Source organism: Coptis chinensis, chromosome 5, assembly GCF_015680905.1.
Source record: "Coptis chinensis isolate HL-2020 chromosome 5, ASM1568090v1, whole genome shotgun sequence".
Classification (NCBI taxonomy): domain Eukaryota; kingdom Viridiplantae; phylum Streptophyta; class Magnoliopsida; order Ranunculales; family Ranunculaceae; genus Coptis; species Coptis chinensis.
In genome coordinates, this window is record NC_141460.1 from 94,542,859 (window position 1) to 94,564,127 (window position 21,269).

The 21,269-nt window shown below is 33.2% G+C and overlaps 1 protein-coding gene and 2 long non-coding RNA genes across 7 annotated transcripts; all 3 read left to right on the forward strand.

The window, feature by feature from the left end:
• On the forward strand, positions 1-3,796 carry LOC147500334 (uncharacterized). 4 transcript variants are annotated; one of them, XR_015194664.1, is made up of 6 exons: positions 1-427; positions 522-688; positions 793-913; positions 1,005-1,856; positions 2,969-3,010; positions 3,513-3,796. It is a non-coding gene; the product is annotated as an uncharacterized LOC147500334 (long non-coding RNA). The 4 variants fall into 4 exon arrangements; XR_015194665.1 differs by having other exon boundaries at positions 14-427; positions 1,005-1,274; XR_015194663.1 differs by having other exon boundaries at positions 22-427; positions 1,005-1,134.
• Positions 3,797-8,673: 4,877 nt separating this feature from the next.
• On the forward strand, positions 8,674-9,246 carry LOC147500335 (protein FAR1-RELATED SEQUENCE 5-like). The gene has a single exon (XM_086563631.1). The coding sequence runs from the start codon at positions 8,674-8,676 to the stop codon at positions 9,244-9,246; it is 573 nt and encodes a 190-aa protein (XP_086419757.1).
• Positions 9,247-9,803: 557 nt separating this feature from the next.
• Positions 9,804-12,152, forward strand: LOC147500336 (uncharacterized). Of its 2 annotated transcripts, XR_015194667.1 has the most exons (4): positions 9,804-10,265; positions 11,070-11,193; positions 11,597-11,681; positions 11,904-12,152. It is a non-coding gene; the product is annotated as an uncharacterized LOC147500336 (long non-coding RNA). The 2 variants fall into 2 exon arrangements; XR_015194666.1 differs by lacking the exon at positions 9,804-10,265 and having other exon boundaries at positions 10,322-11,193.
• Positions 12,153-21,269: the final 9,117 nt, after the last annotated feature.

Sequence of the window (21,269 nt, forward strand, 5' to 3'; positions counted from 1 at the left end):
CTATATGCACCTAGTCGGTCTACCCATTTTTTAAGCGACTAGAGTATAGCGAGTCCGTAGAGACCGCCAGAGATGAAAAAGGGAAGATGAGTATTAAACAAATAGGAAACTAAAGCCATGCAAAAAAATCGTCGCCGCCGCCGTAGTCGCCGAATGGTGGTCCCGAACCTAGAGATCTAGAGGAAGATAAAGCGTTTTTCGCAAGAGTGTCTGCTGGATTAATATATTGTTCTTTTGAAATTGTTCCACCGGAAGATGGTAAGTAGTCTTCTTCTTCTTCTTCTTTTCGTTCGACTAGATATAATCAAATTATCTTTGTTGTTTCCCAGATGCGAAAGATATCTTATTGTGTCCTTCGAGAGTAAACAACCTTCTTATTTTTGTTGTCCTTTCGAAGTGACCGAGTTGACTCCTGTTCTTGACAACGGTAATTATTATTATTATTCCTTCTTCTATTTTTACATACCCCTTTGCTTGTGCTAGATAGTAATAATCAATGTTATGTTCTTTGCGGTGACCAGTCACCCGCATTTATGCAAGAGGTCAACAGCGTTGGCAAGACACGTTATTGCAGCTTGAACTCAACACTGAGACTTATCCGCTTCTTATTGGTGACAAATTCACGCTTATACTCACGCCCATACCAAATCCCAATGGAGCTCCTCACACTGGATATCATTCCCTGGTGGTAAGTCATCTTAATTTCCTCTTCAGTTTATGATGAACGTATTATTATTATTATTACTTCTGTGGACATAATAGCTCAAATATAAAGTTGTTGGTCCTTTGCAGACTGGGAGCAACTATTCTCGATATGATTTTGAGTACGAAATGTCAGGCATTCTTTCCAAGCTTTCAATTTTGGCCCACCGGGTATTGAGAAGACCCATCCGTTTTGTGATCGTTTTGAAGTGTACGTATCTTTTATTCGCCTACTTGCTTGAGTTTGATATTTATTTTGCTCGAACTATTAATCATTCCCCCCGTTTTTTTTTTGGGTTCAGGTTGGCAGAAGCTTCTTTTGGAACTTTGTTTGATGAAGGCCTCGTCATGACGGTGAAAAATATTCCATCTGCATGGCTTTGGGAAGGCCTGAACTTGTCACTCCTTATCAAGAAAGCATGATAAATCCCGGTTTGTCATCGTACAACAAATAAAACCCTGCCAGAGTGCCTTTAATTTAATCCCAGACTTGTTAGCTAGTATTGTGCCACTCTTCCCTACTGGAGAAAAGCAATTCATCAATCTGTGCAATATTGCTACTCTTTTAATATGTATGTTCTTTAATATGTGGAGTTCCCTGGTTTAATATTTCATACTTTCATACGTGTTCCTTAATGTGTGGAGTTTTGTGGTATGAGAGGAATGTAGTAGTGTACCCTAGGATATATAAGCTGTGTTGATTGGAGTTTAGTGTGCATGGATGGGTGGGGGTGATGGTTTGTTTAGCATTGGCCATTTGTTGGATCTAGTTAGAGTGGCTTGCACGTTCATTTTTAGGTTAAAAAAGTTTGATACCTGCTGTCTGCTGATTTAGTCTTTTAGGACTTTAAACTGAGTTCCACCTGTTGTTGTGTTGACACATGAAAATAATGATGATTCAAACACTTCACTCTGCCAAAAAAAATATAATATCTCCAGTGAGAGGCCTCTTTGAACTACTGGCCGGGGAGTGGGTGTGGTAGGGGGAGGGCACTCAAATAAATTGCATGCTACCCCAATCCTTGAAGTACCAATCTGCACACGCAACCCAGGGTGTAGTCGTTGATTGATGGTGCTGCTTGTTTCTGGTGATACATTAAGCTGACGAAGTCAAGCTACAAGAAAAATTCCTGTTCAGAATCTTCCGCCACAAGGTTGGCGGCCTAAAATCTTGTTTAAAAAGGGGACTCGAGGTTGATTTTGTTTCGGGATTCCCAGTTGAGTTGATTTGGTGATATGTAATATGTCAGTATGCAAACCATCTGACATAGTAGTAGTGCACAGCTGCTCTTCATCTTTTTTGTTAATCATGATTTGGAAACCTGTCTGTACTTTGTTTGACCGAGGATTCTCGTATGACATGGTTTTTAATGTTATTCATCGACTCTTTAGTGTTGATTTTACCCTGTTTTTAGGGAAGTATCTAGGTGTAGGAGAGAGCATAACATTGAACGGATTGAATTCCTGTAGTGAATAATTGGTAATTTTTGAATTCATTGTAAAATAATGCCTTTAAATGCACTTTAGAAGTATTATGTGTGTGCATTTACCCTTCCAATTTGTTACACTGTTTTATTAAATATAGTTTGTAAAGATAGATGTGTGAAGTTGTCTTTCAGTTAAGTTGATAAGTTGGAAGGGCAGAACTAAAAGAAAACCTGCAGGTAGCCATGGTTAGCTCGTTGTACGTTTTGAAGACATAGGCGTGCGACCATGTTTTCTTCTCATATTATAGGCGTGCGCCTATAACTCAAGGCCAAGCCCAATGGGTCGAGAGTCCACTAATTTAGTTATTCAATTTTGGTTGTTGCCCACGTGGCGTGTTACTATTGGTTTGCTTTGGCATTAGGGTTGTTATAAATAAGGACTTGTATTTAGGTTTTGAGTGAGTTGTTTTAGTTGTTTTTGTGTTTATAAATTATTGAGTGAGATTCAATAAAAAGTGAGACTTTTAGGATTTTGCAGTGTACATTTTGATTAAGTGTTGCTTCCACCGCTACAATTTATATTATTAACAATATATGTTCAAAATGGTATGTTATTTAGTTCAATATTTTAACAATGCAATAAAAGGATAAGTAAATAATGCTATATTTTGTTTTGTATGGTGGGGAAAAAGAGTCAATCTGGCGGATTATATCTAATTATCAAATTGTGGTTGAACTGGTTTTCAAATCGGCAGTGTATAAAATAGTTGCGACACAGGCATTTCTTGTGAGACAGTTGGAATTTTTTTCATTTCTTCACTGTTTTGTTTTGTTTACAGACAATGCTGGAGAGATTGTGAATCCAAAGGGTGAAATAAAAGGTGTGTTGGTTTTTTTGGAAGATATGATTCTTGCCCAATTAATTGGTAGCTCTTAGATTATAGCATAAGAATATAAGATGTACATCTGAATGAAAACATAGTTTTTGTTGAGGTATTCAAGTCACTGCAAGATTTCTTCCATGGTTGCATGTATTAATGCTGAAATATCCAACTTAGTTATGCAAAAATAATATTATGAAGAGGAGTAAGTCACTAAAACTTGGGTTTGTGACTCTTTATGAGCTGTTTCAATAAAACAAAGGAACAACTTGAAGGATTGCATTGATGCATGCAATTAGTACCATACAGAAATAGTCCCTCTAGAGTGCGTTATTACTTATTATTTATGTGTATATCCTGGTTGTTTAGGGTCCCAATCTGGTACCCTTTTCTCCTAAAAATCATACAGACTTGTGTTGTAATGGCATGTTTAACATGAATTTTATTTGTTATTGGGTTAGGAATGATGTTACTCATGTTCTCCTTTGGGATTTTATTGCAGTATCTGCTATAACTGATCCTATCGGGAAGGAATGTGCTGACTTGTGGCCAAGGATTGCAAGTGCTGCCAATGTTATTGTCCGAGTGTTGAAGGGTTTTAATAGGGATTTTGTTGTTTCTTAGTTTTGCCTAGCTTTGGACCTATTGGGATATTTTCGTCCTCTGTTAGATGATTATGTTTGTTTTCTCCAGTTCCGGATCTCAAGTTTAATTTTGTTATAAGTTTTTAGAAGAAATGTGTCTATACTTTGAAGTTTTATATTATCATATGGATGTTTGAGGTTATTTAACCCTTTGGTTTGAGTTGTGATGAACGAATTTGATAACTATTATTTTCGGAGTATGTCGAGGTGCAGCTCTTAAATGGTGTTGTTGCTCTTTTGTCTTCCTATTGTCCATTATTGCCCATGAGGAAATGATGGAGGCTTCCTTATTTCTGTGAAATTGATGAATGAGGTTTGGAATGCAGCTTTATGGATTTTCACGTCAGTAACTGAAAAACCAGAATGTGTGAATTTGTCTAATAACTGGTTTTATGAATTTCTTGTTAGAGTCTTTGTTCCCTATCGTGTTGAAATGTGTTTTATTTTGGAATCCAAGTCGAGGTATAAAAAAAAATTGGTTTTGCTTATAAGAAAAAGTGTTTTATACAACAAATCTTCCCTCCTAATTTCTTCGGGGTTATCACATCTACTCACAAGGCCTTCGAATAAAAATAACTTGCTAACATTTGCGAACTACTTCAATAGAAGAGCAGCTTCTTTATTATAAATAGGGGTATTTAGGTTTTGGTCCTATTTATAGTAGCGATATTAGGCTTTGATACATTTATAGTTGGAAATTAGACTTTAGTCCAACTTTTGGTAGACAAACTCGTTGACTGTCTTGTATTTTGTTTAATACTTAGAATACCCTTACACTGCGTCTTACACGTTTGATTAATTTTATGACCAAAGTCTGATATCGCTATTATAAATAGGACCAAAGCCTAATTAAATATCCCAAAAAATCCCATAATGAATTCACAATTACCTTGAGCAACATAACCAATTGATCCTTTGCTGATTGCAAATGAGCTAATTTAGCTTTGAGAAGAATCATCACCAGTAATAGAAAACATCTTTGCTCTTCCAAAATTAGCGACATGAGCAGTCGTGTCATCATCGAGAAGAACATTGCTTGGCTTTATGTCACAATAGACAATCTCCAGTTCAAAATAGTGGTGAAGATAATCAAGTGTAGAAATAACATCGATCAGCTACAATCTCCGGTTCTTCAATAATCGTATTTTGAATCTCATTATAGAGACCATTGCTCTTACTTATGATGGGTTTCCTCGGCTCCTCACCACAGATCTCAGCCAACACAAAACAACCATGGTTCAGAAAATCATTCCAAGATTCTTCAGTCAGAGTGATAGACCTTCTTTCAATTAGATGATAATATGAAATAACTAATTGTTGAGATTTGTGCAAATTTTTCTGTTGTAAGCAACGGTCAACACAAATCTCCTCTACGTCAGTGAAAGTGATTCTTTTATCGAAAGTCTCCCTTGTTATTAATTTAGTTGACCCGGTAGACGCAAACAATGTAGTGATCAAGCTAAGTGTGTCGTATGGATGAAGATGTTTATGTATGAAGATGGAAATTAACCTATTTTAGGAAATAAAATAATAAAGGCAGTCGACTTTTTATTGATTTAAGAGGAAAAATTAAACATACTCTCGAGAGAGAGAAAGATTGTCATCATGGGATTAGACATACTTTTTATTCAAATACTTTTTATTCACCATGGGATTAGATATACTTTTTATTCAAATACTTTTATTCACGTGAAAAATACGTGAGAAAGAGTTTTATTCAAATACTTTTTATTCACCATGGGATTAGATATACTTTTTATTCAAATACTTTTATTCGCATGAAAAATACGTGAGAAAGAGTTTTATTCAAATACTTTTTATTCACCATGGAATTAGACATACTTTTTATTCAAATACTTTTATTCAAATACTTTTTATTCACCATGGGATTAGATATACTTTTTATTCAAATACTTTTATTCGCGTGAAAAATAAGTGAGAAAGAGTTTTATTCAAATACTTTTTATTCAAAATACTTTTATTTAAATACTTTTTATTCGCGTGAAAAATACGTGAGAAAGAGTTTTATTCAAATACTTTTTATTGGGATTATACATACTTTTTATTCAAATAATTTTTATTCGACAGAGAAAGATTGTCACCATGGGATTTGTGTTGTGTGTTTTTATTGACTTAAGAGGGACAATTAGACTTACCCTTGATGATTGTCCTGGAGAATCTTTTCTGGCTCTCCAATGGTCCTGTAAACAAAGAAACAAAAAAGTGTAAGTGTAAGAGAAAGAGAAAGAGAAAGAGAAAGAGAGATTGTCACCATGGATTTGTATTTTGGATTTGCTTTGTGTGTTTTGGAGGCTGGAGGCAGTAGTGGGATGCAATCTCGACCTAATTAGGGTGCGTTGTTGTTGTTTTTTTTTTTTTTTTTTTTTTTTAAATCTTCATAGATATATTTATATTAAAACATGCATAATAGCATCCGGAGAATACATATAAACGTTCTTTGGTCCATATGATCTAGCCCAGTCAGCCAAACTTATTGGCCAAGAGTTTCCAGTTACAGAAGTGGTTCTAAAATCAAAAAACGAAAAATAACTTAAAAAGGTGTGATTGCTTTCTAGAATAGCATTCCAGGTCCAATTTGAATTCTTTTCAGGCTCCATCAGAATCCTAGTAACTTCTTTACTGATGTCTTCAAAAGCAAGGCCCAAAATATCGCCGATATATATCGTTTTTTTGGTACACCGATATGGATATATTCGATATATATCCACTGAATATTGAATCTTTTTTTCCGATATATATTGAAATTTTCGATATAACAATATATATCGACCGATATATACGATATAAATTGTTGACTTTGACCGATATTGTTGACTTTGACCAAATATTGTTGATTTTGACCGATATATTGACGTTATTTCCGATATAATCGACGATATTTCTGATATATCGACATACAAAACAAAATTTTGACTAGTCAATAAAAAAAATATATCTTCGATATATCCGATATATATCGGTTTTTGGATACACCGAAATATTCACCGAATTCGATATTTTGGGCCTAGTCATATAGTATTTGAATTTTTTTTATTATTACTATATATTTGTTTTTTGTTATAATAGACGTTGGAAAGACCTATGTTTGGACTTTAGAAGTATCATGTGTGTAGTGTAAAGCACCTGAAAAATATAGGAGTACACTACTACCAAACACTAAGGTACGGTATTGAGGTATTGGAGAACCAGCTTTATAGCAAAGCAGAGGTATATATTAAAGAAATTGTTATATTGTTTATTATTGTTTTTGTGTATTTCGGCGTAGAGTTTATGTACTTATGTATGACAAGTAAGATTTGATAGACGTAAAAATAGTGTTTCTACAGTACTAAATCATGCATATCAAGTTATTATAATACTTTCAAATATGTTGATATATGGGTGTAGTCGTACGTGTTCGATCCACTCTTGCTTGCACGTATTTGAATACTTGTCTAGACTAAACTAACTATTGCACTAATGAGAGTAATATTAAAACAATAAATTTATGTTATTAAAACAGTGATTTAAAAATGAGAAAAAGATATAGAGAAGATTTAATCCGCCATGCGATTCAATTGGCTATTAGTTAGTCATCGAATCGCTTTTCTTTGATCCCTAGTAAACAACTTACATCTCTATAGTCATTGTCTAACTAGCATGAGAGATTAGCACCCCTACAAATCTCTTTGATGGGGTTTCTAATCTCTAGCCCTTTGTTATGAGTTATATCTCAAGAAACTCACAACAAAGGACTTGAAACTCTATTACAAAAACAATGAAGAACTAAAATCTAATCATCTTCACAGGGCTTCATAAACCCCCTCTAATGGAGGTTTAGTCTTGTGTCATTGGAATCATACTAACCAAACAATGAATTAAAAACATAAGAATAAAGATAATTAAATACTAAAGATTTATTGAATGGGATTTAATGGTGGCTATAACTAAACTACTTAACCTAAACTAAACTATTCTAAAAAAGGAAAAAGAGAGAGAACCATAAATTACAACTAAACTAAAAAGGGGAGTAATCTAGTTTTGTTTAGCCTTAACCCTCTTTATATAGGAGAGGGTTAGAGTTACATTTTTGTGCATGGGCTTGGAGGCTAGACTTTAGGCCTCTAATGTGAGCCCAAAGTCCATTAGGTCAAGTCTAAAATGGTCAATTCTATTGGAAATTATTTCAGTACCCTTTTTGTCTACTTTTATAGCTCTTGTTGGGGCAAAGCCAAATCCATTAGAAAGCTTATTCCGAGCCGGTCGTTTTGACATAAAGTAGGCCCAATTTCGAGGCCTGAGTCCAAATATACACCCTTTTGAAGTTCTGTTAGCTTTTTGTCTTTTTTCTACCCGAATTGACTTTGACTTCCCAGCTTTGACTAGGCTTGAAAATGTTTTTTCTTCTTGATTCTTAGGCTTTAAACATATAACTCTTCTAGCAATCAATTTGACTCGTTTTCCATGCAAAATAGCATCTTTAAGCACATAAACAACTTCAAGACCTGAAATACACAAAAACATGTAAACATTACTAACTCTTACTTATTATAAACATAATTGGCCTAAATAAAATACTATTAAGGGGTTTAAACTACACTTTTGGGTGCTTATCAATGTAACACTGTACATAGACCATTCTGTAACTTCTTTGTATCCAGCAAAGTTCTTATGTTGGGATTCTACAATAAATTCATCAAAACGTGGGAATATTAATTTGGTGCAAGTGTGCAACTGGTTTTAGAAAGCATACTTTGGGAATTATCAAGTATGTAAAATGTCCTAGTGCAACTTTATTTGCCGACTCACATTCTTTAACAGCAACTTGCATTCATACTTAAATAAAATATCTGTAGTTTTAAAACAACATTCGAATTCAATTATTGATTGAGCAGAAGCTAATAGTCACAATGAGTGCAACCTTTATATTTTTACTGAGAGTTTGAGTTACTGTCTTGGCGCACGCCTTATTAAAGTGAGGCGCACAGTAATAAAAAAATAAATATAACAATCATTGGTATGAGATTTGACTCAGAAGATGAAGCGTATAATTTCTACAATTTGTACGCTAGATCTGTGGGGTTTAGTGTTCGGAAGCACTGGAGAACTACAAGTAAGAAGGATAAAAAAATGTTTTCACGGATATTTTGTTGTCCAAATCAAGGTGGGCGTAAAAAGCATTCAAAGGGAACACCTAGCAAACCACGAGCGCAGACAAGAACTAATTGTGAAGCTCATGTAAAAATCCAACTAGAGAAAGATGCAGAATACTATGTTGTTTCAAAATTTATTGAGCAACACAACCATGAGCTTGCATATCCAAGTAAGTCACATATGATGAGGTCACACCGAAGTGTTCCTCAAACCCTAAAAGACCTCATTAACAACATGGTTGTTGTGGGCATGGGATCTTCTAAAATTTATTCTTACTTTTGCAAGGAAGCAGGGGGGTTTCAAAATCTCAATTTTCTACCGTCAGATTGTGATAATGTGGTGCAGAGAAGGCGTATAGAATTCTTGAAGGAAGGAGATGGTCAGCTTCTACTTGATTACTTCAGACAAAAGGAAAAGGATAATAAATCATTTTTTTAAAGATGTCATTGTATGATAATAACCAAATTCGTTGTTGCTTTTGGTGTGATGCTAAGTCCATATCCAACTATCAAAGTTTCGGCGATATAGTATGCTTTGAAACAACATACCAGACAAATGAATATGAGATGCCATTTGCACCAATTGTTGGTGTGAATAACCATGGACAAACGGTCATTTTTGCTAGTGCCTTAATAAGTGACGAGACAGCTGAAACTTTCAAGTGGGTATTTGAAACTTTTTTAGAGGCAATGGAAGGAAAAAGAATGGAAACAATTTTCACAGACCAAGCATTAGCAATTGGCAAAGCTATAAGACTAGCGCTACCGGGAATCCATCATCATTTGTGCATATGGCACATTTATCAAAATGCCTTAAGGAACTTATCACATGTGTTCAATGAATTTGACTCATTTCGAATTGACTTCAAGAGTTGCATTTATAAAGCTGAAACAGAGGAAGAATTTTTCTTGCAATGGAAGGAGCTACTTGAAAATACCGACTAGAGGACAATAAGTGGGGCGCTGACTCTATTTTTATTACAGTTTAAAACTTTAATTTCGATTTCTTTTGAAACCTCGTATTACAGCACTTGAGACAAATTTAAGTTATTGTCTTTGATGTTTTAACAGACCAACGTTCTTAATTTGGTTTTCCTTTAATCTGTTGGTCACCACAAGAAGGCTTCATCGGTTGAGGTATCTCTACCAACAGTGGGCAGTCGACGTCTCTTTTTTCGCCTCTACTGCTTTTTCTAACCATCCAATGTGGTAGCTGATTCCTCATTTTCAACTTACATGAAGTACCTTAGAGAGTCTACTCCTTTGTCTATGGGTTTGGTTTCGGGGCATTCTGTAATGCTGAATTTGCCTTTGGGGTTTGGGCTAGTTTTGTCACCAAATTCACCTTACCTTGTTTTCGCCAAAGTCGCCTGCGGCAGCTAGTTTGGAGTTTTTCCAGTGACTTAAATTAAGGAAGGCTATTTCGAGGTTTAGGAATCACAGGAGGTTATTTTTGAGGTAGCTCTTTTTTCTTTACTGTGAAAGTTAAAGTTCGGGGTTTTATATTTTGTTGGACAGATAGATTCTTATAACTTTTGGGGTGGTATGAAAATCAGTAGTTTGTTGAAAGAGAATGATTTATAAGTTCTGAAACTGTTAAACATGTAAACAGATGTTTAATTACATATTTCTTTAGATTTTGTTGTTCTTTAGATATGGTAATGTAAAGAGAATTTACTTCTTTCATACTGGTATGTGTTAAATTATTTAAATGTATATGTTGATCAATGATTTAGACAATTTGTTCTAGTTCATATGCATGTTTGTGGTATTTTAGTGTTGATGTGAAAGCAAAATTTATTGATGTAACCTGTGTACTCCAAGGTTTAGCGTTCAGTCCTATCCCCTTTTGTGGAATTTTGTTTACTATAACTTCTAATTTTAGAAAGGCTTAATGAGGTTCTCCATTGCACAAATGTCGTGTTCTTTGTACATGCTATGTGATTAGATTATGCTCAATTTATAAGAGTAGTGTTGGTGAGTGATTTTGAGGCGCATGTTGAGATGGATGCCTCTTATGTAGTTCATCCTTCCTAAAAAAATTGAACTACTTATGTACTTTAGCAATGAATGTAGTAGATATCATTTCGAGTTAATTTTGTTGAGATTTCTAGATTTTTCTTTGTTTTATATCATTTTCATTGATTGAGCATTACTGTTGAGAAATATAAGGTTCGATTGCTCATTATTGATATGAACGTTGATGAACTTTCTGCTGCTTTGGTCCAATTAGTGTTGAATTTATTGTTCAATGTGTTCTAGAATATCTGGCTTTCGGATGTAGTGCATAGTGAGAGGCACTTGTATCTTTGTAGTATTCTCATGGTTGGCTGGTTGCATTATCTAGGAAGTTCCTTGTAGCTGCTGCAACTTCCCCATGTTAACAGTAAGTTGAATACCCACAAGTTCATATGTTATATGACTTTTGAATTTGTAAATCTACTGAAACTTTTTATGAAAATAATTCTACTACTAAGTACTAAATAAGTCAAATCAACATTGTGACATACTACTTCGAAACTAGTAAGTGTGAGATGTAAACAATGCATGCAACATATATAGTTTAAGTGTTGTAAAGGAATGGTGTTCTTGGTATGACGCTATGGGTTTTGTACATGGCTTTAAAATTTTGGTGGAATTTTGACATTTTCATTCCGTAGTTTCTAAGTAATATGTGGTAGAGTGTAGGCTTTGAAAAGAGTTGGTGTGTGATAAATGTTTTGAATGAGATTACCTATGTTTAATTAAGAAGTGTGTTCAATTATGCTTGATATGCTTGGTTTTTGTAGGTATCAGATCAATGAGTGAAAGATTTGGACCTCGAGGGAAAGACTTGGCTTTTGTAGGTGCTTTTCAAATCCCTTTTGAACCTTGGTTAGAGCCTTTTTAGTCTTATTTTAATTCGGTTTCTAACACAATTTTGAGTAAGCATTATTAAGTTCTACATATGAAAATTGTCAGTCACAAGCGTATTTTATTATTTGATGAACAGACTAGATAGATTGCAATGGCTTACTATTCTTTTTGTTTCTTTCTATTAGCCATTATTCTCTGTTAAGTATACTTATTTTTTTTCTATATTCGTTGTACCAGCAGATTGGTTGTTGGTAGATTAATGAAGAAAACGTGGATGGGTGTTGTTCAAATGACGGACTATGGGCATTTGTGCATTTTGATAAATCCTAATTTCGAAGAACTTGTATAAGTTAGTTGAGTGCTTTGAAGAATATGTGATGTTATGTATGGGCAAAGAGTACGTAATTGTGTAGATGTTTCATATGTTTTTTGTAATAGATGATGTTAATTAATTATAATTTGTTCAGATTCATTGTGCAATGAAATGGGGTTATTATTATATTGCATTTCGAAGAACTCTTGCAAATTCAGTAGAATCAAGATATATTGCGTAAAATACAATTGTTGACCATAAGAGGCACGCTAAGAAGGCGCTACTGGACAATTAAAAACACCCCTTTGCACCGCTATGTATATATCAATAGAGTTAAACAATTTGCGACGAAGTTGAACTGTTGCTAAAAACTTGGCTTTTAGCAACGCCAAGGGTGCTGATAAAAGTCAACATTTTGCAACGCTATCAGGTGTTGCTAAAAAATGTTTTTTGCGACGCCAGTCGTTGCAAATAGTTTGAAATATTTTCAAAAACAATTTCATTTTGGAAAATGAAGTAGCGACGCATATAAATTATTGGCGGCGTAGTGAGGCGTTGCAAAAGACTAAATTTTTTTGCGACGCCATTATTTGCGTTGCAATTGATCTTTTGTGACCCACTTTATTGCAGCGCCTTTGCGACGCCTAGTTTGGCGTTGCAATTGATCAATTGCGACGCTTTTTCATACAATTAGCAACGTGGTATGGCGCTGCAAATGAACCTTTATGTTGTAGTTCTTGGGCACAAGTGTATGGACGTGTTCATTTTTGTGCAGGTACTTTAATTTCCTCCCCTTATTGTTGAGTTAATATATTTTTGTAATTAATATGTGGATTCAAATGGATTCAACTTTATTAGATATCGTTTTTCTGTTTCTTGTTTATTTGAACTTTGTTAGGTATGGCAAGTACCCAAAGAAGCAAAAGCATGAACAATTACTTTAAAAAGTATTTCAAGAGAAAGCAAATTCTTCGATAGTTCATGGATCAATACGATAAAGCAGTGTCTCATCGACGTCAAAAAGAAGCGATTGTTGATCTAACATCAAAAACAACAACACCGATTCTATTGTCAAAGTGGCCTGTAGAACTTCATGCATCAAAAATATACACCAAAAAAATATTTAATCGCTTTCAAGAATCGGTGAAGAAAGCTTTGGATTTGGAGGAAGAGTTAACTAGTGATGATGGTGGCATATGTACATACAAGATATCGTCTTATAACGGTGCTAGGTCTCAGACAGTTCAATAGGTAACTTCAGACAACATAGCAACGTGCTCATGCAAAAAATTTGAGTTTACAGGCATACTTTGTTCACACATACTAAAAGTATTCCGCAATAGAAATGTTCTCAATCTCTCTTCTCGATACTTTTTGAAGCGGTGAAGCAAGGATGCAATTCCTGATGTTTCCAGTGACACTTACATAAATACATTGGAGCCTCCTTTTTCATTGCGCTATAGTAAGATATCGAGTATATTTCATAATGTTGTTGCAGCAGGTTCGTCGACTAAAGCACGAAGTGAAATAGCCATACGTTGATTAAAGCGAGTGCTTGATGATATCCAATCTTGTTCAGAACCCTCTGAAGATATTGTGGCCGTAACTGATCCAAATGATAACACTAGTGAAAATGGTGGTACAAACATAACTGTGCATGCTCCTTCACGTAAGAAAAAATTGAAAGGCCCCACTGGTAGAATCCATGGTATTTCCGATAGAATGAAGAAAAATAGCAAGACTAAACCAAAAAAAGCAAAAGGAGGTAGCAAGTTAGTAATGCATAGAGGCATCATGTTTTAATATATTTAATTTGTATGTATTGTAGTTTATGTGGTTTTTTATTGCAATTGTTCATGTCTGTTTGACATTATTTCTTGTAGGCAAAAATGGCCAGACTTTGGAACAACGTGAGAATTCTGCTTTAATATCTTCAAAACTTGACCATGTTCCACAGGTTTGCATATATACTTTTTATTTATTGAAGTTTAAGTTGGAGAACACTATAACATTTAGTTAATCTTTTTCATTGATATGTATATTTTTTAAAGTCACTCTTGGACCTCTTACTGAGCCATCAAATGGATTTATATCACGTGGGTGGAGTGGATCATCTTTTGGATTTGTTCGAGAACCTCAATTTTTCGAAAATACAACTCAATCTAATTTCCATGGACTTTCTAATAGTTATGGTCACAGTGATCCTTCAAGCACTTCATTGCTCCCTTTTACTGACTCATATCTTTTTCCCCAGGTTAGTCTTGAACAATAATTGAGTATTAGACATCCCTTTCTTTCTTTTTCCTTTCAAAATGATAATAATATTGTCTATGCAGGAATTTGTTGAACTTTAATAATGGATCAATTATTTAGTTTGTTTGCCATTACATTATTGTTTTCTCATTTATTTTTTTCCTTTGGTTTGTTTAGGTACTAAAATTTCATTATTTTTTAGCCAATAAATAAACCTTATCATGGAAGTTCAGAATATACAATGTTTCTTTTATAAGTGATTAGATTTTGTTAATATAAGAGGACGGAAAATAGGGATTGGGAAGAGAGAGAGAACAAAAAAGAGGGAAAAAATCTCACGTACTCATTTTTTGCCTCCCATTTATTTTTGTTTCCTTTTTTGTTGGGATATTCTTAAAATTTTGGAATTAAAATTCACCATATTTATTTTTCCATTATAGCTAAATCTCTTACTAACTATAGATTAACTAAGGTTAATATGTGTGGACACATGACAATCTACTATTGGACCCACATGCCCACATACTAAATTTTTCGCTCTAATATCTAATTAATCCACTGACACAAAACTGCCAAGTTACTCTGAATAATACAAAGTTAATATGAAAACTTAAGGATTGCATGCAGGTTTTAAAACCAAAAAATAAAAGTTCCGTGTCAAAGTAGGCCTTGCTTCATTGCTTGCACTATTGCGATGCCTCGAATGAATTCAGAATTTCACAGCAAACACCACATTAGCTAAATTATGGATAACCTATGATTCCAATTCAGAGGTGCGCATGTATTTATCTTGCAGAATACCAACTAAGCAATGGTAACCAAGTGGCAGAAAGCTGTACGGCCTCTGCCATTATATGAAGAATCCTCTATACATCCGCAGTTCTATCATTTGATTAGTTAGACAGAATATTGAGATCAATTTGTGTCCGACAATGCAAATATCTTAACAACCTAAAATTTTAATTTCCTGCTGAATCCGAAAGTACTTCTACTCCCAAATAGTCCCAATACATCATTATTACCAAACAAGCTCGAATGCTACAAGGGCAACAGTGAGGGAAAAACATCGCTCAGTGTCTCTTTAGTAAGAAAGTTATACTTAAGAGCTATATAAATGACTGAAGGTACGAGTTTAAATTCAGCTACCGATTTGTAAACTCCGAATTTGTGATGTTAGTTTTGGATTTGTTATGGAACTTCACTTCTGGTCAGTGGTCACTTTTGTAGTTGTACGACAATTACAACTTTGCGTGGCATATCGAAACTTGTATCTATGGCATTGGAGAGGTGTATCGTTCATGCACAGTACAAAGTATCACGATATACCAGGAAACATCACGCTGTCTACTAGTTATCAAAGATCCCAGCACGCGATACTTGAAACGGGTATATCTTAAATTCTTTAATACTTCATTTGTGGACCCTTATTAGTATCAATACTAGATTTTGGACCCGGACATACGCCCGGGATCTATTAAATATTTTGTGTGCTGAAAATGCTTTACAAAATGTCTCACACAAATTTTCGAATCATAATATATTTTTATTGAAAATAAACCGAAATACGTTAATAACCAACGATTATGGTGCATAAGTACTTGGAAACTAATTAAAGAATCAAATTGAGATAGCCTCTTCACTTTGTGGTTTAGGATATTAATCCGTAATTTTCAAATAGAATTATCTTAAACTCGATCTAGCTTATATTATAGTTTTATTATATTTATGGTGATTTAGCGGCAAATTTTTGAATCAGAATATATTTTTATTAAAAATAAATCGAAATACGTTAATGAGCAGCGATTATGGTGCATAAGTACTTGGAAACTAATTGATCAAATTGAGATAGCCCATTCACTTTGTGGTTTAGGATATTAATCCATAATTTTCAAATAGAATTATATTAAACTCGATCTAGCTTGTATAATAGTTTTCTTAGATTTATAGTGATTTAGCGGCAAATTTTTGAATCAGAATATATTTTTATTGAAAATAAACCGAAATACGTTAATGAGCAGCGATTATGGGGCATAAGTACTTGGAAACTAAGGGATCAAATTGAGATAACATATTTACTTTGTAGTTTAGAATATTAATCTGTAATTTTCAAATGGAATTATTTTAAACTCGATCTAGCTTGTATAATAGTTTTATTAGATTTATGGTGATTTAGCGGTAAATCATCACCGTTCGGCTTACGTACTAATGTGTACAAATCACTAAAACAGATTGATTGTTTCCTTATCCTCAAAGAATACACTACTCTCACTTGAAAATATTTATCATATGCACGTGTCCTACGAACGGGTGTCGTTATATTAAATTATTCTAAAAAATATTAGCAACTATGCATAGTTATGATATATGAAAATTATATTAATTACTCATTTAAATTTCTTGCACCACTCTCTATAAAAAGGAAGCACCAAACCTTGATAAAACTAATCGACTTTCTTTTTTATTGTTAGGTTTAATAATAGAAGTTTGATTGAAGTTTTGTGAGAATAGCCAATGTGGCGAAGATAATATTGAAGCTACTTGAATAACAATGTATTCCCAATCACAATAAAAAAAATTAGAATAAACACTACTTAAAATGCAAAACTATATTTGTCGAGACATTTATTCCCCATACATAAAATACAAATATGTTTTCGAGTTATTAGTTCAATGCATTTGCATCAAGTTTCTGATTTTCCATTAATTATTCTTTGAGGTTAGTTTAATGTAGTACATTGCATTCCGTTTCCAATTTCTCATTAATTATTCTTTGAGGTTAGTACAATGCAGTTTTATCATGTTTCCGATTTTCAGTTAATTATTATTTGAGGTTAGTTCAGTGCAATTACATCCACTTTATGATTTCTCGTTAGTTATTCATTAAGGTTAATTCAGTACGTATAGTTGCATCCAGTTTTCGATGTTTCGTTAATTAGTCTTTGAGATTAGTTCATTGCATTTGCATCCAGGTTCCAATCTCCCGTTAATTACTCTTTGAGGTTAGTTCAATATATTTGCATCCAGTTTTTGATTTTCCGTTAATTGTTTTTCTAGGTTAGTTCGATAGTTTACAATTTCTATACAGTTTGCATACATGTAAGAGTCTGTTTGTATAAACTCACTTTCGTTTTGGGTTCCTAATTACTTGTAATTACTCATATGAGAATGCTAAAAAAAGTGGATATTTATACTTTGAGGTCAGTGCGATGCAGTTACATCCGACTTCCGATTTCTAGTTAACCATTTTTTGATGTTATTTCAATACATTTGCATCCAATTTCTGATTTCCCGTTAGTTAATATTTGATTTTAGTTTAATGCAATTGCATCCAGTTTTTGGTTTTTCGTTAATTATTCTTTGAGGTTAGTTCAATACAGTTGCATATAATTTTCAATTTTATGTTAATTGTTCTTTGAGGTTAGTTCAATGCATTTGCATCAAGTTTCCGACTTCCCGTTAATTATTTTTTGAGGTTAGTTCAATGCAGTTACATCAAATTTATAATTTTCTGTTAATTATTCATTTAGGTTAGTTCAGTGTAGTTTCATCCATTTTTTAATATTTCATTAATTAGTCTTTGAGATTAGTTCATTGCATTTGGATTCAGTTTTCGATTTTCCGGTAATAACTCTTTAAGGTTAGTTGAATACATTCTAGTTTCTAATTATTTATGCTTTGAGATTAGTTCAATATAATTATATCTGGTTTCTGATTTCCCGTTAACAATTCTTTGAGGTTATTTCAATGCATTTGCAATTAGTTTTCGATTTCCCACCAATTATTCTATGAGGTTAGTTCAATGCAGTTGCATTCGGTTTTTGATTTTATGTTAATTATTTTTTGAGTTAAGTTCAATGCATTTGTATCCAATTTCCAGTTTTCCATTAATTATTATTTGAGGTTTGTTTGATGTATTTGCATACCGTTTCTAATTTTTCGTTAAATATTTTTCAAGGATTTGCATTCAATTTCTAATTTTACGTTAGTTACTCTGTGTCGTTAGTTTAATGCAATTTGCATAAAGTTTATGATTTCCCGTTAATTACTCCTTGAGCTCAGTTATGTATTTGAATCCAGTTTCCGATTTTATTATAATTATCCAATGTGGTGTGTAATACCAACTTCTACTGATCTATCTGTAATGTCCTTGCAAACATGACATAAAAAGTAAATTATGCTTAATTTACTATGTGGGATCATCGAAAATTATCCAGTTTCCGATTTCTCGTTAATTATTCTTTAAATTATGCATGACTCACTATGTGGAATCTTCAAAGATTATCTACGAACGGGTGTTGTTATATTAATTATTCTAAAAAATATTTGTAAATATGCATAACTATTATATATTAATATTATATTGATCACTCAACCAAATTTCTTATAACATGAAAACCTCACTCTCCATTAAAAAAAATAACTCACCTTTGATAAAATCCTTCAACTTCATTTTTTTGTTTAATAATAGAAGTTTGATTGAAGTTTTGTGAGATTGCCTAATAAGGCGAAGTTCATATATATTGAAGCTACTTGAGAGATAAGATAAACATCATTTTAAATGCAAAACTATACTTATCGAGACATTCCCACAACATAGAATCCAACTATGTTTTGAGGTTAGTTTAATGCATTTGCATATAGTTTCTGATTTTTCGTTATTTATATTTTAAAGTTAGTTCAATGCAGTTGCATCCAATTTTCAATTCCCGTTATTTATTTTTTGAGATCAGTTCAATGCAGTTGCATCCAGTTTCTGATTTATCGTTAATTTTTCTTTTCAGTTAGTTCAATACATTTGCATCAAATTCCCAATTTTCTATTAATTGTTCTTTGAGGTCAGTTCAATGCATTTGCATCCAGTTTCCGATTTCTCGTTAATTATTATGTTAGATTAGTTTAATACATTTGCATCCAGTTTCCGATTTCTCGTATTTATTATTTGATAAAGTTGCATTTGTATCTAGTTTCCGATTTCCCGTTAATTATTTCTTGAGGTTTTGCATTCAATATATATTTTGAGATTAGTTCAATGCAGTTGCATCCGGTTTCCGATCTCCCGTTAATTAGTTTTTAAGATTAGTTCCACGCATTTGCATTATGTTTCCAATTTATAATTAATTTTTCTTTGAGGTTAGTTCAATGCAGTTGCATCCAGTTTCCGATTTCCCGTTAATTTAATCTTTAAGGGTTAGCTCAATGCATTTGCTTCCAGTTTCTGATTTTTCGACAATAATTTTTTGATGTATTTGTATCCAAGTTTTTGATTTTCCGTTAATTATTCTTTGAGGTTAGTTTATACAGTTGTATCCATATTCCGATTTTCTATTAATTACTTTTTAAGATTAGTTTAATGCTTGCATTTGCATTCAATTTTCGATTTCCCGTTAAATATTATTTGAGGTTAGTTCGATACATTTGCATCCAGTTTTCCGTTCCCCATTAATTGTTTTTTTTGTCGTTAATTTCATTCAAGATTATATATATATTTTAAAATATTTGTCATTATTGCTTTCTTTGTTATTTTTTTTTCATTTTCTATTATATATTTTGTATAATTGTTTTTAACTATGTTTTGAGGCCATGTTAAGGATATATTCGAAATAAGTCAGTGTTTTATCATAGATACTAAAATTGTATGATTTGTAATAGAAAATTAGTTTATACAAATCACCTATTTTTTAGCAATTTTTTTATTTGATCAAATATAAATTAGTTTCTACAAATCACCTATTTTTAGCAATTTTTTATTTGATCAAATATATAAGAATGGAACACTAAAAGTGTTTGATTAAGTAGTAATAGAAAAAAATTACCTTCTACAAATCACCTATTTTTTTTATTTGATCAAATATATAAGAATTGGAAATACACTCTAACTCTCCAAATATAGGAATTAGAAATACACTCAAACTCTCCAAAGGTTTTTTATGCATTGGGATTGTAAATTTTATTAAAAAATACTATCTTTCATATTAGAGTGTCACATATGATAGAAAAAAGGCTAACTCTCATATTAGAGTGCCACATAGGAGAGAGAAAATCCTCCTTTAAAGGTCTCTGCTTTAGTATATAGATAGTAGATATCCAGTATAATTAGATTTCAGATTTTGATCTTTGATGAACGACTCAAAGAGTTCCACTCGTATGATGGTTATTCTTGTTTACTCTTAAGAAGAGTTCAGAAAAATGTCTTCGAGACTAACGTGAACTAGAACTAGTTTTGCAGAACACCTGGCAGTACTTATGCACAATCTTTTATGAAATGTTCTCTATATCTCTACATTTGAAAGGAGTTTAATGAAGTTCTTCCTTTTGGTGGCATGCAATTCGATTAAAATCCTGATTCCCCGTCAGCGGATACTATTGACGAGCAAACACAATGCAGTATTATTTGCATAATCCCCAATCCCCAGTATGTTGCATATATATACAAACTACATAAGTACATACCCCTGTCAATCCTGTCATAGTAAGAAATAGATGAGGACCTATGTTGCATGGACACGGACCTTGGACACTCGACGCTGACGCTGACACGGACGCAAATGACTTCGATTATATCTCAAAAAGTAGGGGCCGGACGCGCGTCAAAGGACGCAGAAATTAATTAATATTTATAATTTTATTTTATATAAATTAAACATTATAAACTAAATTAAATGTATCAACATTCATAAATTCAAAACTATTAAAGATAAATAACCATAAAATTAAGTTTAATATTTCCTAATCAAATTTTAAAAACATATCATAAGTCTTAACAAAACAAAAATTGAAAAAATTGAGTTTTTTAATATTATTTTGATTTATTTTTTATTTTTTTGGGTCAAAATCCGCGTCCGGACCATGTTGACCGCGTCCTGACTGCGTCTTGACCTGCGTCCGGTTTAGTTGACTGCGTCTTGACCGTGTTGACCGCGTCCGACGCGCGTCCATGCCGCGTCCGTGTCCGCGTCCGCGTCCGACGCGTGTCCGACGCGGACACAGCCCATTGATAGGTGCGTCCGTGCTTTAGAGATGAGGACCCAACAAGTAAAAAA